Source organism: Hyla sarda, chromosome 5 (genome assembly GCF_029499605.1).
Source record: "Hyla sarda isolate aHylSar1 chromosome 5, aHylSar1.hap1, whole genome shotgun sequence".
NCBI lineage: Eukaryota > Metazoa > Chordata > Amphibia > Anura > Hylidae > Hyla > Hyla sarda.
Genome location: NC_079193.1, coordinates 363,532,844 through 363,553,390, shown reverse-complemented (window position 1 = coordinate 363,553,390; position 20,547 = coordinate 363,532,844). Strand labels below are relative to the sequence as shown.

The 20,547-nt window shown below is 47.0% G+C and overlaps 1 protein-coding gene across 7 annotated transcripts in view; it reads left to right on the top strand.

The window, feature by feature from the left end:
- The window catches only part of ASAP1 (ArfGAP with SH3 domain, ankyrin repeat and PH domain 1), a 389,691-nt gene that overhangs the window by 276,220 nt on the left and 92,924 nt on the right, over positions 1 to 20,547 (top strand). For all 7 annotated transcript variants that reach the window (XM_056522758.1, XM_056522762.1, XM_056522756.1 and 4 more), the window contains 4 exons: positions 1,198 to 1,270; positions 10,311 to 10,456; positions 13,738 to 13,812; positions 15,748 to 15,797. In XM_056522758.1, coding sequence (XP_056378733.1) covers positions 1,198 to 1,270; positions 10,311 to 10,456; positions 13,738 to 13,812; positions 15,748 to 15,797 — 344 coding nt within the window. The remainder of the gene's footprint in view (positions 1 to 1,197; positions 1,271 to 10,310; positions 10,457 to 13,737; positions 13,813 to 15,747; positions 15,798 to 20,547) is intronic.

Below are 20,547 nucleotides of genomic sequence, written 5' to 3'. Positions count from 1 at the left end.
TATCTTTTTTTTTTTTTTTTTTCTAAGATGCATTGCAGAAGTTCAATGTAAAAAAGTGTTTTCCAACCATTGTGCCTCCGGCTGTTGCAAAACTACAACACCCAGCATGCCCGGACAGCCAACGGGCATGCTGGGAGTTGTAGTTTTGCAACAGCCGGAGGCACACTGGTTGGAAAATACTTGAATAAAAAGTCAGGGCATGATTAGGATTTGGGAAACACTGATGCACTGCAAGCTCCCCCTAGTGGTGGCGACAGGCAGCCAAACTTTCATCATCTATGAAAAGCTTCTATAAAGAGCTACTAAAGAAATTGCTCAGTGCTAGATTTTTTTTTTCTGTTTAAAGGGGTTATCCAGGGAAAAAAAATTTTTTTTTTTAAATATCAACTGGCTCCGGAAAGTTAAACAGAAAGTTTGTAAATTACTTCTATTAAAAAATCTTAATCCTTTCAATAATTATCAGCTGCTGAAGTTGAGTTGTTCTTTTCTGTCTGGCAACAGTGCTCTCTGCTGACATCTCTGTCTCGGGAACAGCACAGAGTAGAAGAGGTTTGCTATGGGGATTTGCTTCTACTTTGGACAGTTCCCGAGACACGTGTCATCAGAGAGCACTTAGACAGAAAAGAACAACTCAACTTCAGCAGCTCATAAGTACTGAAAGGATTACGATTTTTTTAATAGAAGTAATTTACAAATCTGTTTAACTTTCTGGAGCCAGTTGATATATAAAAAAAACATTTTTTTTTCCTGGATAACCCCTTTAAGTAAAATTGTATTCAAGGATTAAAAAAAAATCTCATTTTGCATTTCCCACAATCCTCCTCGTTCCTGTTTTCTGTTGCGATCGATTAGATGTCATCCAGCCCATCGTCCATCATTTCTCTACATTTTGTGAATCTCGACAGATTTAAGAGTAACCAGAATTGATTTTTGCAGACATGGTTGGTGCTATCGATTTTACTGTGGATGTTTCTGGCATTTGAGCAAACGCAGCAAAATTCTAATAATCCAGAAATTCCAATAATCCAGAAATTCGGCTGCTCCTGCCAAAAGCGTAATCAAAGCTCTGGATTGGGTTTCTAGGACTGGATTTGCCTGGATTAAATGTAACTTTTTCTAGAGTATCTATATTTTGTATGTTTTTGTAGTATGTGTTTATTTTGTTTAATGGCTTTCATTTATTTATTTGCTTCTCAGGCCTTAGATCAAGATAGGAATGCACTGCAGAAGGTGAAAAAATCCGTAAAAGCCATCTATAATTCAGGACAAGGTAAGTGCTGACTGCGGGATACGTTTTATTTATTTTTTATTATTATTATTTTTTTTTATTGTCAATGATTTTACACTTGGTAGCAGCCTTGTCTCATTTAAGGCAAAATTGGAAAGATGTGGAAAAGTATGCACTCACCCGTATCAGCTTGCTTGAAGAAGTTTATTCACAAACAGTGCAACATAGTACAGTGGGTAGATACAGAGGAGGGGCCTCACAGCGGCAGACTAGTTCCTGTGCCCAAGCGCACTTCCTCGGGCTGCCGATCCTGTGAGGCCGCTCCTCTGTATCTACCCACTGTACTATGTTGCGCTGTTTGTGAATAAACTTCTTCAAGCAAGCTGATGAGTGCATCCTTTTCCACATCTATCCAATTTTGCCCTTCTAAGTGCTTTTTTGACGATTGCACCACCCGGGTATGTCCTGTATGCAGTACCATCTAGTTGGGAAACGCCAAGCACTAGCAGCAGTACCGGACTCTTTTCTCTATTGAATTGGACTTTCCTCATTTAAATGGGCACTGTCACCCAATTTTTTTTTTGATATGTTGTAGTACTTATGTACAACATATCTCTAATATACTTTTATTATTATTTTTTTTCATTAAAATGGTTTAATTTACATTTAAAAAACGGCCACTAGGGGTCTCCCTCCTAGTGGCCGGCTGCAGCCTGGCGTGACGTCACTCTTTAATTCGGTCCAAATTCAGTCAGGATGCACTCGCTCCCTGCCTGTCAATCAGTGTGCCCCCCCCCCCCCCAGCAGGCATCAGTGACGTGGTGCCTGCTGGGGAAGTCTGCCTGGTAGTGAGCACACTACCAGGCAGACAAAAGGCATTTTTAATATGTTAAAAAAAAAATATTTAAGACAGGGAGGGGGTTAGGAATAGATGGGCAATAGGCAGGGACAGAAAAAAAAAAGCATAGCGGGAACTACCCTTTAAATATCTGAATAGATGTTTACAGTATAGTCACTGCAGCGCACACATTAAGGGCTTATTCACATTTGCGGTTCAGAGCTCTGTTCGCAGAATCCAGCAAACAATGGAAGTTGAGCGGAGAAATAAATACTGCAGGTCCGTCTTTTTTTTTTTTTTTCCCTCCCCTCAACTCTTGCAAGTCTAGAGACACAATACGGAAACCCGAAGGATCCCATTCAAAGTCAATGGTAGGTGTTGGTGTCCGCTGTGCTGCACTCCGTCCATGTCGGTACTTTTACATCTGTGACGGAACTCCCAAACACTAATATTAACTTAACCTGGCATTTCCTGCATTCTGCAGCTCTGCAGATTTGCTGTGTAGACTGGGACAAAGTCAGCAGAGTCATCACATTATTGATAAAATGTGGGATCTAATGTCAATTAGCAAAATAATAAAAAAAATTATAAAAAATATTGCACCCAAAAAACAGCATTTAGTGGAAAAATAAAAGTGTATGTCTCATACATTGCAATTAGACGAGGTAAGGAAGAAATACCATTTGGTTTTTTGGCCTTAATGGTTAAAGCAGTGGTCTCCAAACTATGGCCCTTTAGCAGTTGCTAAACTACAACTCCCAGCATCCCCAGACAGTCTGTTTAGTCCCCATTAGATTAGTGTTTCCCAACGGGTTGCAAAACTACAACTCCCTGCTTGCCTGGAGAGTCTGTCTAATCCACATTAGATTAGTGTTTTCCAACTAGTTGCAAAAGTACAACTCCCGGCATACCCAGAAAGCCATTGGCTGTCCGGGCATGCTTGGAGTTGTACTTTTGCAACAGCTGGAGGCACCTTGGTTGGGAAACACGAAAAAGGTACTTTATTAATTAATAGTAATACATAGTTCTTAGAATTAACCCCAAGTTACCTAATAGACCATATGTCCTGATGAGACCATGGTAGCTCTGGCCGCACATGACCCCAGTACTTACATGTTTGTGTGTTTTCTGCAGAGTGATTATATAGAAAGCGTTTATTGGTGTGTAATTGGCGTCATTATGGATTGCGGCGGTTAGCAGATTGCCGCCCGCACCTTCTGATGTCTATGTAGCTGCCAATTGAACGTCATTAAACACTTAAAAAGACATTAGTTTTCTAGCCGTATTCCATGTAGAGACGTAGGGTTTGTCTTGGCTCCAGTACAGAGACCTGTTTCCTGTGGAGCGCGCTCTTTCTTCTCCTCTTCTGCTCCTTTTCTGTTTGCTTATTATAAGGAGTTTGTTCCGGTCACACTCTGAGGCAGCGCAGCACATGGCCATACACGGAGTATCCTGAAGTCCATCAGTGAAGGTAACAGGCGAACAGGAAAACTTCTACTTATTATGCTGCATATAATAGTACAGAAGTCTAGAATCCTACATCTAAAAGGATGGGAAGCTAGAATTCTCCATCTAAGAGAACTGGAGTCTAGAATCCTACATCTACAAGGACGGGAGTCTAGAATCCTATATCTTATTGGAAGGGAGTCTAGAAAACTCAATTAAAGATTAAGGCAGTCTAGAATCATCCACCGAAGAGGACGGCAGTCTGGAACCCTCTACGGAAGAGGACGGCAGTCTGGAACCCTCTACGGAAGAGGCCAGCAGTCTGGAATCCTCTACCGAAGAGGCCGGCAGTCTGGAATCCTCCGCCGAAGAGGAGGGCAGTCTGGAATCCTCTGCCGAAGAGGAGGGCAGTCTGGAATCCTCTGCCGAAGAGGAGGGCAGTCTGGAATCCTCTGCCGAATAGGAGGGCAGTCTGGAATCCTCTGCCGAAGAGGAGGGCAGTCTGAAATCCTCCGCCGAAGAGGAGGGCAGTCTGGAATCCTCTGCCGAAGAGGAGGGCAGTCTGGAATCCTCCGCCGAAGAGGAGGGCAGTCTGGAATCCTCCGCCGAAGAGGAGGGCAGTCTGGAATCCTCCGCCGAAGAGGAGGGCAGTCTGGAATCCTCCGCCGAAGAGGAGGGCAGTCTGGAATCCTCCGCCGAAGAGGAGGGCAGTCTGGAATCCTCTGCCGAAGAGGAGGGCAGTCTGGAATCCTCTGCCGAAGAGGAGGGCAGTCTGGAATCCTCTGCCGAAGAGGAGGGCAGTCTGGAATCCTTTGCCGAAGAGGAGGGCAGTCTGGAATCCTCTGCCGAAGAGGAGGGCAGTCTGGAATCCTCTGCCGAAGAGGAGGGCAGTCTGGAATCCTCTGCCGAAGAGGAGGGCAGTCTGGAATCCTCTGCCGAAGAGGAGGGCAGTCTGGAATCCTCTGCCGAAGAGGAGGGCAGTCTGGAATCCTCTGCCGAAGAGGAGGGCAGTCTGGAATCCTCTGCCGAAGAGGAGGGCAGTCTGGAATCCTCTGCCGAAGAGGAGGGCAGTCTGGAGTCCTCTGCCGAAGAGGAGGGCAGTCTGGAGTCCTCTGCCGAAGAGGAGGGCAGTCTGGAGTCCTCTGCCGAAGAGGAGGGCAGTCTGGAGTCCTCTGCCGAAGAGGAGGGCAGTCTGGAGTCCTCTGCCGAAGAGGAGGGCAGTCTGGAGTCCTCCGCCGAAGAGGAGGGCAGTCTGGAGTCCTCCGCCGAAGAGGAGGGCAGTCTGGAATCCTAACATCTAAAAAAAATTGTAATCTAGAATCCCAGAACCCATGACTTAAAGGGGTTGTGCGCTGCCCTGACTTTCGGAGCTCCCCTCACAGCGTCCGGAAGTTCATTACTCCGAACGCTGTGTGCGGGCTTCCGTGTTCGCGGCCGCTGGGCATGACGTCACGTCCGGTCCCTCGCGACGTCTCGCCTGCCCCCTCGTGACGTCTCGCCCGCCCCCTCAACGTCATGCCCGGCGGCCGCGAACACGGGAGCCCGCACACAGCATTCGGAGTAATGAACTTCCGGACGCTGTGAGCGGAGCTCCGAAAGTCAGGGCAGTGCACAGCCCCTTTAATAACCAGGTTTCCTCATTTTATAGAGAGCAATTCCTTCTTGACTCCAAATCAGAATAAATCCCTGGAACAACAATTCTTCTCCATAATCTGTTGACTGTAATTTGTAATACTATTACACTCCATAAATGTCTAAACAAAAATATAATAATCTTTCTGGGTACTGTAGTCCTCCCATTCCCCTTATTACTCTGGTTGCCCGTCTTTGAACCTTCTCCAGCTCCACTCTATATTTCTTGTACACTGGTGCCCATTATGTGTGGTCTGACTAGTGATTTGTACAGTGGTATAATTTCCTTTTCGTGGGCATCTCTGGCCCTTTTGATGCTCCCCATGATCAAAGAATAGAGGATAAAATGTATAGGGGCGGAGTTGTGGGCGGAGCTGGGTCACCCAAGGTTTTGGTGTTTTCTTCAAAACAAAATTGATTTGCATCCTGTTGCCCCTAGCAACTTATTTTCCATATCCTTCACCATATATAGAACAGGACCCTTTAAAGTCTTGTCAGCAAGCAAACAGACCCAAAAAGGCAGGTGTCGCAGTTCAGTAGTTCTGGGTTTATTGTAATAATTAACATACAGAAATACCGCGTGCTGCTAGTTCCACTTACAGCATGTGGTGTAACAGAAACTTAAACGTCCTTCACATCAGGTTCTTTGCATAAACATAAACTTCTGAGCTTCTCACCGAAAACTTGTCAGCGTCCGTCCCAAGAATTCATCTTTTTGGTGCAGTGTATGAGTATCCAACATACCGGAGACAAGCTGATCTGCTTCAGAACAACTCCTCTCTGCTGCTCTCTGGTAGCGCTCAGCGATCCGGTAAAGGACTCCAACACACAACAAAACTGTTATTACTAAAGAATTTGAAAGTTGTTTTTTTTTTATAGATAGTCTCCCGAATAATTTTTATCGCAGTTTTTTTTGGGGAACAACATTTCATTTGGAAGACTTTTCGCGTAGAGGGTTTCCTAGGTTGATTTTTGCAGTGGTTAGGGATTTTTGATGTACGGCCTTTGTGAAATGTTAACAAGGGCCATGCATCTTTTCATAACTTTAGTGAATCATGACAAAATTACAGACAATTAAATTACTACAAAACCCTTCTACTCAACGAGACTATACACAATTTCCCATCTTTATGTCCAGAACCTTTAGTCACTCCCAAAACCCAGTAGGTAGAAGTAGTCCCGGCACACACGAGTTGGATACAAAATCACCTGAAGTGTTTATTCATATGCATAGCAATACAGCAGCTCACAGGACGCGTTTCGGCAACCTCGTGGCCTTCATCAACTGAGATCAGTTGATGAAGGCCACGAGGTGGACGAAACACGTCCTGTGAGCCGCTGTATTGCTATGCATATGAATAAACCCTTCAGGTGATTTTGCATCCAACTCGTGTGTGCCGGGACTACTTCTACCTACTGTATATATCTACTGGTCCACGTGCACCACACTACAGACGAGTGCCGACTCCTTCTACCTCTAACTCATAAAACCAAGACCCAAACTCCAGTCTTATGTCACTGAGGCAAAAAGCCTGTGATACAAACCCCCCTTCCTCCATTTTACTGCATTATAAGACTGAATAGGATGAAAAAAATGGGAGAAGATTGAGCGTTCAATTGCAGGACTTTAGTATATTCTTTTAATACCTAAAATAATTTTTTTTGAGCAACGTTTTCCTAACAGTGCGTCTCCAGCTGTTGCAAAACTGCAACTCGTTTTGTAACAGGTGGAGACACACTAATTGGAAAGCACTGGAATCAAACTCTTGAAAAGCTGGCTCAAGTACCAATACAGCAAAGAAAGGGTTTACAGGAACAAGTCAAGAGTCAGGAACCAAGAGGGCAGCAAAAGTACAGAATGTCAGGCAAAGGGATAGTCAGGTCACAGGCAAAGGTTAGGTACATGATTAGGTCAGTAGGGGATACAGATATAGGGGGATATTTATTATAACCTGTCCAGAGGATGAGTTGCCCATAGCGACGAATCAGATCGCTTCTTTCATTTTTGAAAAGGCCTCTGAAAAATGAAAAAGCGATCTGATTGGTTGCTATGGGCAAATTAGCAACTTTTCCTTTGGACAGATTTCAATAAATCTCGCCCATAAATTCTAGTGCAGGGAAAATACACAGTCAGCCCTCCTGAGAGGGTTATATCTGTTCAGTGAATGAGATGCTGCAGCTGTGGTTGAGGCAACGGTACGCAGCACAGGTTTGCGATATTACAGCACGGTCCCGGATGACAATACAAGGTTGATTATGGATTGCAAGAGGCAGATTATTGCATAAATAGCCCCGAGTACTCCACATCGTAATTATTTAGTTACAAAAAAATAAAGGATTTAGTTGTTGGCTCTCCGGGAATCCTTGGGTGGATGCCAAGATTCTTGTTAAATAATAGATGAAGGCCATATGCTCTGAGAAAGCGCCTCTGCTATACAGTGCACATCTAGAAGAATAAAACAAGATATGTACTCTATTAGTATGCACCTAGGTCTTATGGAGGACTCTGCTTCTCTTGGGCCCAGTTATATTTCTTCTGCATTGACTTGCCACCTACCAGGGTCCATATATAATGCTGGGAGTCATCTAATGGGCTTCCTAAAATGCCAGGGCACCTCCTGTAGCAGTGTTCCCCAACCTGTGACTCTCCAGCTGCTGCAAAATTACTACACCCATCATGCACAGACTGCAGAAGGGTAGGGAACCCCACCTTATAGCAAGATCCCCTTCTGGTTTGTTGTGACATGTGATGGCATACCAAAGTAGATTATATATGGTGTCACTACTCTACAGGACACTCCTTTCCTCAAATACTCTGTGCTGATAATCTCTTGTCTCCATTCTCTTCCTCACATCAACAGACATCCGCAATGATATCCAATCTGGGTCTCACTAATATCATTACATGAATAGTTCAGGTCCCTGCAATTCACTTTCATCACCTGAAATAGTACCTGTCATGATCTTGTTATATTTTATAATCCTCCCAGTTCACTGCCCCCATCATGATAAACCACCCCCTGCATTTTTTTTAGTTTTCTACTTTGATATTGCTCTGTATTTTCTGCTCAGTCTCGGTCAGATTCACAGACTGGGAAGGGGCGTTCCCCAGCAGGCGTGACATCATCTGAAGCGATACAGGGGAGAACTTCCTCACTCACTCTGCTACACACAGCCCAGAGCAGATCAGTGTGAGATGAGCTATTATTAGCTAAGGCTGCACACACAATGTCGTCCCCCCCTCAGCACTCCAGACTGCCTTTTCTGTGTTTGTACTTCTGCCAGGCCAGGAAGAGTCCAACGTCTGTGCAAGAGATGGGGGGGAAATGTGCTCTGGACAAGTAGGGAGACACCTAGTGGCAGCTTTTTTAAACACAAATAAAACATAGAAAACTGCATTTTTTTTTTTTTTAAACAAAGTACACCAGAAAGATTTTTTTATTTACCATAAGGAGTGCAATAGCAAAAATTTGTTTTAACGAGAGTGCCCATTAAAATACTCTGTTCTGCTGTTAATCCTGTTCTTCTGCTATCAGTCTGTTGCCTTACTTAGTTTCCATTCACTTTTTTACACTAGGATACAACCACAATGATATCCAATCCGTATCTCTGTAACATCACTATAGGGCAGCGTTTCCCAAACAGGGTGCTTCCCGGTGTTGCAAAACTACAACTCCCAGCATGCCCAGACAGCCGATGGCTGTCTGGGCATGCTGGGAGTTGTAGTTTTGCCACACCAGGAGGCACCCTGGTTAGGAAACACTGCTATAGGGAGTAGTCAGGTCGCTCGAAGTCATTTCTCCATTCATGATAAGTGCACTCATATCCTGAAATACTATGCGCTGCAGGGAAACGGGGACAGATGACATCTCAGTATATTCTAATGGTGTAGTGTGAGCTTCACAATCTCTATTCGTATTCTGTTCAAAAATGGTTTGGTCATACATTGAGAACATAAGCCATGACGGCAGTACGAGGACTCTGTGACATCCGGCATGTATTTTGTATGCAGCCCCGGTGCATAGATTCCCTGATCTAAGATGACAGCGTGTCTCTTCAGAAATGTTTGATTTCTTGAAAGGTTACTTTAATTAAATGGGCACTGTCAGATACAAAAACCTTTCATATGTTGTAAAGCATGTATAACCAATAGGTTTTGCAATTGCTTTCATTAGAAAATTTTCAATATTTCATACTGAAAAAGCCAGTCAAACTGCCCCCCCTGCCTGCTTGGACACATACTAGTCCTGCTGTGTCCATGTGTCATCACCTATGTCATGGACACACTTCCTTGATTGACAGCTCTGAGCGCAGGGCTCATACCTGGAGGAAAAATCCTCCCACTGTCAGCTTGTGTCCCGCTACTGTAAGTGAGGACAAGCTGGGAGTTGTAGTTTTGCTAATGCTAGGGGAGATGTGAGCAGACAGCATACTAAGGGAGGGGGCGGAGACCTGCACAGTGAGGCCACGCCCCCTCCCATTGAGAGGAATTCAGACTATTGAGCTAAATTAAGTGTAATAAAAAATAAATAAAGGTGCTAGACACATAAAAATGAGATGTACATGGTCAGGATTAGGTACTGAGTGATACAGTGGTCCCTCAACATACGATGGTAATTCCTTCCAAACGACCCATCGTTTGTCGAATCCATCGTATGTTGAGGGATCCGTTCAATGTAAAGTATAGGAAGCTGTACTCACCTGTCCCCGTCGCTCCGGACCAGGTCCTCACCACTCCCGATTCTGTCCAAGGGGCTCCCGATGCTGTCCCGCTGCTCCGGTGTCTTCTTCGCGATCCTCCGGCTTCTTCCGCATCTTCTGCAGGGTCCGATCCTCGCTTTCTGGTGACGTTATTACGCTGCTGCGCCGGCACGGCGTGCGTAGTGACGTAATAACGACGCCGGAAAGCGAGGCCCGGACCCTGGAGAAGATGCGCAAGACACCGGAGGATCGCGAAGTGGACCCGGAGCAGCGGGAATAGGTAAGCGAACCTGCCAGGGATGCTTAAACTGCTATCCGACAGCAGCTTAAGCATTTTGCACTGTCGGATAGCAGTTAATGCGATGCCCCCGTAGGTCGGGGGTTACTGTATATTAAAAAAAAAAAAATTTTTTTGGGGGATCTGACGGGTACACTTTAAAGACGTTCTCCTTATTTCTTCTTCAGATCATGTCCAGAACGAGGAGACCTACGCACAGGCTTTAGATAAATTCGGCAGCAATTTTTTAAGCCGCGATAACGCAGATCTGGGCACCGCCTTCGTGAAGTTTTCCACTCTCACCAAGGAGCTGTCAACGCTCCTCAAGAACCTGGTAAGTGGTTAGGGGAACACGTCTCGGGTTACCACTTAACACTAGTCAGTCGTGTGTTTAAAGGGAAGCGGGTTATGTTGAAATAAAGTGCGTATGTCGGACTTCCTATCAAAGCTGAACTAGAGGGCGCTATTGTACTCATACAAATTTTTGTGCTGCACTAAATGGATTTTTCCCATACCGCAATACCGGTTGGGCCCCTCCCCCTTGGGAATTAATGAATTATCAGCCCAGCGCAGCGCTGTCCCCACATCGGGGAACTTATCATATGTGACCCGCCAGCGCTGTTCTGCTCCCCCCCCCCCACCAAATCATGTTACCTGCCAGCGCTGTTCTGCTTCCCCCCACCAAATCATGTTACCTGCCAGCGCTGTTCTGCTCCCCCCCCCACCAAATCATGTTACCTGCCAGCGCTGTTCTGCTCCCCCCCATCAAATCATGTTACCTGCCAGCGCTGTTCTGCTCCCCCCCCCCACCAAATCATGTTACCTGCCAGCGCTGTTCTGCTTCCCCCCACCAAATCAGCCCCGGCCAGCGATAGGCTAAGCCCACTGTCATGTAAGGAGCTCTGGCCGGCTTCTTACGTGCGTTTAACCTATCACTGGCCAGGGCGTGACATCGCTGCGGTCGGTGATAGGCTGACGGCTGTCCAACGTTCCAGTCCCAAGGAACAGCGTGAGGCCGACATAGGTAAGTTAAAGTTTTTCTTTATCTTTTGCAGCCCAGGCATAGGGATACAGCGCACAGCAGTGGTCTCAAACCTGCGGCCCTCCAGCTGTTGCAAAACTACAACTCCCAGCATGCCCGGACAGCCATTGGCTGTCCGGGCATGCTGGGAGTTGTAGTTTTGCAACATCTGGAGCTCTGCAGGTTGGAGACCACTGGCGTACAGTATAGAGTTCCAGCGCCAGCGACCCCCAACAAAGAGGAGGAGGGCAGTGCTTGCGGGTGATATATGTGAGTAGTACCCTGCTGGGCTGATAATTTATAGGGTGGGAGTAGAACAGCGCTGGCGGGTAACATGATTTGGGGGGGGAGCAGAACAGCGCTGGCGGGTAACATGATTTGGGGGGGAGCAGAACAGCGTTGCAGGGTAACATGATTTGGGGGGGGGGGCAGAACAGCGCTTGCGGGGGGGGGGGAGGGAAGAAATACCGTTATATACCGTGGAACCGCCATAAGTTACAAAAATACTGTGATACACATATTTGGTCATACCACCCAGCTCTAAATGACAGTATAGCACAGTGTTTCCAAACCAGGGTGCCTCCAGCCTTCGGCTCTCCGGGCATGCTGGGAGTTGTAGTTTTGCAACAGCTGGAGGCACCCTGGTTGGGAAACACTGGTATAGCACATGCACTGCCATCTGATGGAGATAGAAAAGTACTGCACTCAGTTATCTTCCACCAATTACAGTTTATCACCCAACCAGGGTGTGTCCGGCTGTTGCAAAACTACAACTCCCAGCATGCTGGGAGTTGTAGGTTTGCAACAGCTGGAAGCAACCTAGTTGGAAAACACTGACCTAACCAGACAAATAACAATTTTGGAAAATAACCCTTGTATCAGGGATTAGAAAAATATAGGCTGCTTTCTTCCACAACAAATGCCATTCTTGTCCTCAGGTTAAGTGTAGTGTCATCGCTGGCTCCATTCACTTCTATGGAACTGAGCTGCAATGCCGCATACAGGTGTGGTGCAGTTTTTCTAATGCTGAACAGCCACAGAGCCTTGCACCTTTAATTACAGATATCTGAACACTTGTTTGGTTGACTGCTGTTTCTCCTGCCCTCCTCATACACGTGTACACTCAATTCAGCTGAGCATACCTGTGTTTTCAATAAGAGCAGAATAAGCATCTGTCTGACTCATAGTGGGGGCTTATCACCCTTAAAGGGGTACAGTGACCCCCCCCCGACCTACGATGGCCCCAACATACGATAATTTCAACATGCGATGGGCTCTCAGAGGCAGCATCAACATACGATGCTTTTGTATGTCGGGGCCATCGCATAAACAGCTATCCGGCAGCGCAGACTGCTTCAGCTGCCACCGGATAGCCGTTTACGGTGCCCCGTGTGCTCCGGTGATGGTCTCCTACTTGTCCTCGGGGCTCCGGTGCGTCCTCTTCAGGATCCCCTGCACCGCCGGCGCTCTCCATCGTCGTCATCACGTCACCACGCACGCCGTCCCGTCATCCAATAGGAGCGGCGTGCGTAGTGACGTGATGGCGGCGACGTGAGAGCGACGATCCCGGAGAAGCAGAGACGTCCGGAGTGTCGGGGACACCACGGGGACGCGGCGACAACGATGGAGGGCGACATCCAGGGCAGCTGTGATGGTCCGGAGCAGCGGGGACAGGTGAGTACAACTTTCTATACTTTACATTGCACGGATCCCTCAACATATGATGGTTTCAACAAACAATGGTTCATTTGGAACGGATTACCATCGTATGTTGAGGGACCACTGTATTCCAGCTTTGAGCAACTATCCAAAGGATAGGGGATAAGATGTATGATCGCAGGGGTCCCACTGCTGGGAACCCCGCGATCTCAATGCAGCCTCAACATAATAGAGGGGGCGTGGCCATGATGTCATGTCTCTGTCTTGGAGGCAGCATTCGGCACAGAATGCCGGGGGCTACACAGAGATCACGGAGGTCCCAGCGGCGGGACCCCTGCGATCATACATCTTATACTCTATCCTTTGGATAGGGGATAAGATGTATAAAGCCAGAATACCTCTTTAAAAATAAAAATATCGAGAAGGAAATTCAACATGGCCGATAGTTCTTCTTCTCCTCTCCAAAGGAAAAGTCATATATGTAAAATTTTATAAGAAAAAAATCCAGTCTAGACAATCCCCTGTGAGCAAAAAATAAATAAAAAATATCTTATCTTGTGCTGAACGTTTGCTACAATGTTTCAGTACAGGTAAAATGTATCAGACTACATGGCTTATAGAAGCTTGTCTAGACTGGATTCAATTGTAACAGACCCTCAGTTGTGAGAAGTATTAGGACTGTAAAGTTTTTCAACCGCTGGATGGTTTCAGGTCACTGACAGCAAGCAGAGATTTAGAAAATATTAAACTGAGTATAGCAAGTTGCAAAACTTGTTGTCAGTATAATGATGGGTTTGACAAGACGGGGATAAGATCATGACATGCAGGTGCGGTGTATATAGTATTATATCTGGTTGTCACATATGAGAATATATTTATGTTTTAGATGGAAATGTTCTTTATCAGATTTGTTCTTCTTTTGATGTTTGTTCTAGCTCCAGGGATTAAGCCACAATGTCATCTTTACACTGGATTCACTTCTTAAAGGTGACCTGAAAGGAGTGAAGGGGGTAAGTAGAGATAAAAACAGCATCTGTGTGGCATTCTACACATTACATGTTAGGCTGCAGTCACACCACGTTTTTGCAATACAATTCCCGTATACGGTTTCAATGTGAAAACCGTACGGAACCGTATTGAAAACCGTATGCGTTGACTCTCCATTGAAAACCGTACGCCAAAAGATGCATCAGGTTGTGTCTGTTTTGCATCCTGTACGGTTTTGTCAGGTTTTTTTTCCCGTACCCAAAACCGTAGCCTACCACGGTTTTTGGTCCGGGTGAAAAACTGTATTAAACCGTATACGTTTTTTTTTTAACATGGGAGTCAATGGGAACGGTACAGAACCGTATGTGCATACGGTTCCATCCGGTTTTCACAATACGTTTTTTTTTTTACTTTGCACAGTTTTTTTTCTTGGAATTTCAATCAAACAAGTGAAACTTTATTCAAAATGGAGTGAAAAGTAAAAAATGTATATGTTTTTTTTCTAACAAAAACGGATGCAACCGGAGATCATTTTGCAAACCGTATACGGGTTGAAATTTGTACACACGTTTTGATACAGTTTAGTCAGGTTTTGAGGAATCCGTTTTTCAACAAAAACCTGATACGGGATCTATATTGCAAAAACGTGGTGTGAATGCACACTTACCTGTGCACTGCATTTGTATGTTAGACCTTTTTTTTCATTTGCAATCTCCTTTAGTCCTACTCAGAGCTGCATGCAGCGTTCTACTGTGTGAAATCTTTCTGAGCAATGTTGACAACTCTCTTAGGCTAGGTTCACACTACGGAATTTCCTCCTGCAATTCCGCTTTAAAATTGCAGGCAGAAATTCTGCTTACTAAAATGTATAGTATAGTGAATGGGTTTCCGATCACAAATTCACACTTAGGAATTTGTGAAGCGGAATTTGTGAACGGAAAATCCACTTTAAAATTTCCGCCTGAGGAATGGTGGTGCTCATTCTTCAAGCGGAAATACTCGCGGAACACATTGCAGTCTGGCCGCACTCGGAATCTTTGGGAGGAAATTTTCTTCCAGGAGATTTCGTAGTGAGAACCTAGCCTAGAACTTCTTAATTTCCGCTTGCAAAATTCTGCCTCAATTTAACGCCCATAGACTTCTATAGGATTTTGCACTCCCATTCTCGCTTCTAAATTTCCGCTTGCAGAATTCCGCCTCAAATTAAAGCCCATAGACTTCTATGGGATTCCGCACTCCCATTCACACTTCTGAATTTCCTCTTGCGGAATTGCGCTTCAAATTAAAGCCCATAGACTTCTATGGGATTTTTCACTCACATTCACACTTCTGAATTTCCGCTTGCAGAATTCTGCCTTAAATTAACGCCCATAGACTTCTATGGGATTCCGCACTCCCATTCACACTTCTGAATTTCCGCTTGCAGAATTCTGCCTTAAATTAACGCCCATAGACTTCTATGGGATTCCGCACTCCCATTCACACTTCTGAATTTCCGCTTGCGGGAATTCAGAAGTGTGAATGGGAGTGTGGAATCCCATAGAAGTCTATGGGCTTTAATTTGAGGCGGAATTCCAAAAGTGGAAATTCTGCCGTGTGAATAGACCCTTACATGAGCTTATAGTGCTCTCCACTGGGAGCCGTGATCATTGGGGGTCCCAGTAGTCAGACCCCCACCAATTATAATTTATCACCCAACCTAAGTGTCTCCGGCTGTTGCAAAACTACAACTCCCAGCATGCTGGAAGTTTTAGTTTTGCAGTGAGTGGTGGGAATGTTGGCTTTGTGCCCAGATTGTGCTCACTGTAAACACATACTTCATCTTGTATTGTACTTCAGAGCTGCACTCACTATTCTGCTGTAAAGGCATAATGTTCCAAAATGCACTCTATATATTCAGTCATGTTTTTTTTACTTTTTTCACACTATGTGGTTTTGTGTTTTCTCCTCTTTTCAAGGACCTGAAAAAGCCATTTGACAAAGCCTGGAAAGATTATGAAACCAAATTGTAAGTTCTGTCGGCGTTACTGAGGAACTGACTGTGTGCAGGATGTGTGGTCACTGTCATGGTGCAGGAATGGTTACATAATGATCGGTCTCTGTGAAGCCTGATGGTTGCATTTGGCATTTTTAGTCCTGTATTTCAGGATGGGGTGTTCTAGGATACCCCTGGTTATCCCATTGCTCTCCAGCTAAAACTCCCAGCATGCCCTGATAGCCACATGCTTTCATGGCATGTTGAGAGTTGTAGTTTTGATGCTGGTTGGAGAACAGGGCTGTATCCTGTGCAGTTATCAGGAAGCTTTTTCCTTGTCGTCATATATATATATATATATATATATATATAATACCAGGGAAGCAGCACTCCAAAAAATATAAATTATTTTCTCATCTACAGTAAAGCAACGTTTCTGCTCCTATGGAGCCATTTCAAACTATATGTGTATATATATATATATATGTAAATGTATGTATTTATTTTATATTTTTATTTGTTTAGTTATTAATTTAGTGCAAAATGTGTTTATTTAAGCACAATTATTAGGAAGTTTTTACTATTTGTATTTATTTATTTATTCATTTATTTTACCGTATATGCCGGCGTATAAGACGACTTGGCGTATAAGACGACCCCCAACTTTTACAGTTAAAATATAGAGTTTGGGATATACTCGCCATATAAGACTACCCCTTCTACCGCGATGTACGGTACCTTGTTCCCCCCCACATTAGGTAGGCAGTATAGTTCCCCCACATTAGGTAGGCAGTATAGTTTCCCCCACATTAGGTAGGCAGTATAGTTCCCCCCACATTAGGTAGGCAGTATAGTTCCCCCCACATTAGGTTGCCAGTTCCCCCACATTAGGTTGCCAGTTCCCCCACATTAGGTTGCCAGTTCCCCCACATTAGGTTGCCAGTTCCCCCACATTAGGTTGCCAGTTCCCCCACATTAGGTTGCCAGTTCCCCCCACATTAGGTTGCCAGTTCCCCCACATTAGGTTGCCAGTTCCCCCACATTAGGTTGCCAGTTCCCCCACATTAGGTTGCCAGTTCCCCCACATTAGGTTGCCAGTTCCCCCACATTAGGTTGCCAGTTCCCCCACATTAGGTTGCCAGTTCCCCCACATTAGGTTGCCAGTTCCCCCACATTAGGTTGCCAGTTCCCCCACATTAGGTTGCCAGTTCCCCCACATTAGGTTGCCAGTTCCCCCACATTAGGTTGCCAGTTCCCCCACATTAGGTTGCCAGTTCCCCCACATTAGGTTGCCAGTTCCCCCACATTAGGTTGCCAGTTCCCCCACATTAGGTTGCCAGTTCCCCCACATTAGGTTGCCAGTTCCCCCACATTAGGTTGCCAGTTCCCCCACATTAGGTTGCCAGTTCCCCCACATTAGGTTGCCAGTTCCCCCACATTAGGTTGCCAGTTCCCCCACATTAGGTTGCCAGTTCCCCCACATTAGGTTGCCAGTTCCCCCACATTAGGTTGCCAGTTCCCCCACATTAGGTTGCCAGTTCCCCCACATTAGGTTGCCAGTTCCCCCACATTAGGTTGCCAGTTCCCCCACATTAGGTTGCCAGTTCCCCCACATTAGGTTGCCAGTTCCCCCACATTAGGTTGCCAGTTCCCCCACATTAGGTTGCCAGTTCCCCCACATTAGGTTGCCAGTTCCCCCACATTAGGTTGCCAGTTCCCCCACATTAGGTTGCCAGTTCCCCCACATTAGGTTGCCAGTTCCCCCACTTTAGGTTGCCAGTTCCCCCACTTTAGGTTGCCAGTTCCCCCACTTTAGGTTGCCAGTTCCCCCACTTTAGGTTGCCAGTTCCCCCACTTTAGGTTGCCAGTTCCCCCACTTTAGGTTGCCAGTTCCCCCACTTTAGGTTGCCAGTTCCCCCACTTTAGGTTGCCAGTTCCCCCACATTAGGTTGCCAGTTCCCCCACATTAGGTTGCCAGTTCCCCCACATTAGGTTGCCAGTTCCCCCACATTAGGTTGCCAGTTCCCCCACATTAGGTTGCCAGTTCCCCCACATTAGGTTGCCAGTTCCCCCACATTAGGTTGCCAGTTCCCCCACATTAGGTTGCCAGTTCCCCCACATTAGGTTGCCAGTTCCCCCACATTAGGTTGCCAGTTCCCCCACATTAGGTTGCCAGTTCCCCCACATTAGGTTGCCAGTTCCCCCACATTAGGTTGCCAGTTCCCCCACATTAGGTTGCCAGTTCCCCCACATTAGGTTGCCAGTTCCCCCACATTAGGTTGCCAGTTCCCCCACATTAGGTTGCCAGTTCCCCCACATTAGGTTGCCAGTTCCCCCACATTAGGTTGCCAGTTCCCCCACATTAGGTTGCCAGTTCCCCCACATTAGGTTGCCAGTTCCCCCACATTAGGTTGCCAGTTCCCCCACATTAGGTTGCCAGTTCCCCCACATTAGGTTGCCAGTTCCCCCACATTAGGTTGCCAGTTCCCCCACATTAGGTTGCCAGTTCCCCCACATTAGGTTGCCAGTTCCCCCACATTAGGTTGCCAGTTCCCCCACATTAGGTTGCCAGTTCCCCCACATTAGGTTGCCAGTTCCCCCACATTAGGTTGCCAGTTCCCCCACATTAGGTTGCCAGTTCCCCCACATTAGGTTGCCAGTTCCCCCACATTAGGTTGCCAGTTCCCCCACATTAGGTTGCCAGTTCCCCCACATTAGGTTGCCAGTTCCCCCACATTAGGTTGCCAGTTCCCCCACATTAGGTTGCCAGTTCCCCCACATTAGGTTGCCAGTTCCCCCACATTAGGTTGCCAGTTCCCCCACATTAGGTTGCCAGTTCCCCCACATTAGGTTGCCAGTTCCCCCACATTAGGTTGCCAGTTCCCCCACATTAGGTTGCCAGTTCCCCCACATTAGGTTGCCAGTTCCCCCACATTAGGTTGCCAGTTCCCCCACATTAGGTTGCCAGTTCCCCCACATTAGGTTGCCAGTTCCCCCACATTAGGTTGCCAGTTCCCCCACATTAGGTTGCCAGTTCCCCCACATTAGGTTGCCAGTTCCCCCACATTAGGTTGCCAGTTCCCCCACATTAGGTTGCCAGTTCCCCCACATTAGGTTGCCAGTTCCCCCACATTAGGTTGCCAGTTCCCCCACATTAGGTTGCCAGTTCCCCCACATTAGGTTGCCAGTTCCCCCACATTAGGTTGCCAGTTCCCCCACATTAGGTTGCCAGTTCCCCCACATTAGGTTGCCAGTTCCCCCACATTAGGTTGCCAGTTCCCCCACATTAGGTTGCCAGTTCCCCCACATTAGGTTGCCAGTTCCCCCACATTAGGTTGCCAGTTCCCCCACATTAGGTTGCCAGTTCCCCCACATTAGGTTGCCAGTTCCCCCACATTAGGTTGCCAGTTCCCCCACATTAGGTTGCCAGTTCCCCCACATTAGGTTGCCAGTTCCCCCACATTAGGTTGCCAGTTCCCCCACATTAGGTTGCCAGTTCCCCCACATTAGGTTGCCAGTTCCCCCACATTAGGTTGCCAGTTCCCCCACATTAGGTTGCCAGTTCCCCCACATTAGGTTGCCAGTTCCCCCACATTAGGTTGCCAGTTCCCCCACATTAGGTTGCCAGTTCCCCCACATTAGGTTGCCAGTTCCCCCACATTAGGTTGCCAGTTCCCCCACATTAGGTTGCCAGTTCCCCCACATTAGGTTGCCAGTTCCCCCACATTAGGTTGCCAGTTCCCCCACATTAGGTTGCCAGTTCCCCCACATTAGGTTGCCAGTTCCCCCACATTAGGTTGCCAGTTCCCCCACATTAGGTTGCCAGTTCCCCCACATTTGTAGGCAGTTCCCCCACATTTGTAGGCAGTTCCCCCACATTAGGTCAGCATTTCCCCCACAATAGTAGGCAGTTCCCCCACAATAGTAGGCAGCTCCCCCCACATTTGTAGGCAGCACCCCCAACATTAGGTCAGCAGCTCCCCCACATTAGTAGGCAGCTCCCCCACATTAGTAGGCAGCTCCCCCACATTAGTAGGCAGCTCCCCCACATTAGTAGGCAGCTCCCCCCACATTTGTAGGCAGCACCCCCAACATTAGGTCAGCAGTTCCCCCACAATAGGTCGGAAGTTACCCCACATTTGTAGGCAGCTCCCCCACATTTGTAGGCAGCTCCCCCCCACATTAGGTCAGCAGTTCCCCCACAATAGTACGCAGCTCCCCCCACATTTGTAGGCAATTCCCCCACATTAGGTCAGCATTTCCCTCACAATAGTAGGCAGCTCCCCTCACATTTGTAGGCAGCTCCCCCCACATTTGTAGGCAGCTCCCCCCACATTTGTAGGCAGCTCCCCCCCACAATAGTAGGCAGCTCCCCCCAACAGACATACAGCTTCCAGCCATATACAGTGTATGGCTGCAGGCTGTTTGTCTGTACTGCCCCCACAGTGTTCCGATCACCGCTCCTCCGGCCCGAGTCACCATCTACTGCTATGGCCCATGGACAATAGCAGTAGGTGCCGGGACCGGGGAGCGGTGATCGGATCACTTAAGATAGCACAGCCGGTCACTCACCAGGCCCCGGTCGGCGCACGTCCTCCTGGTCCTGCGCTCCTCTGCCTCTATGGTTGTAGGCACGGGACGTCAGTGACGTCCCGTGCGTTAACCATAGAGACGGAGGACCGGACCGAAGGAGGATCGCAGGAGGACGCGCGCCGCCGGGGAATGGTAAGTGACCGGTGGACATCCTTATGTCCCGAAAAGATTTTTCGGGACACAGGGATGT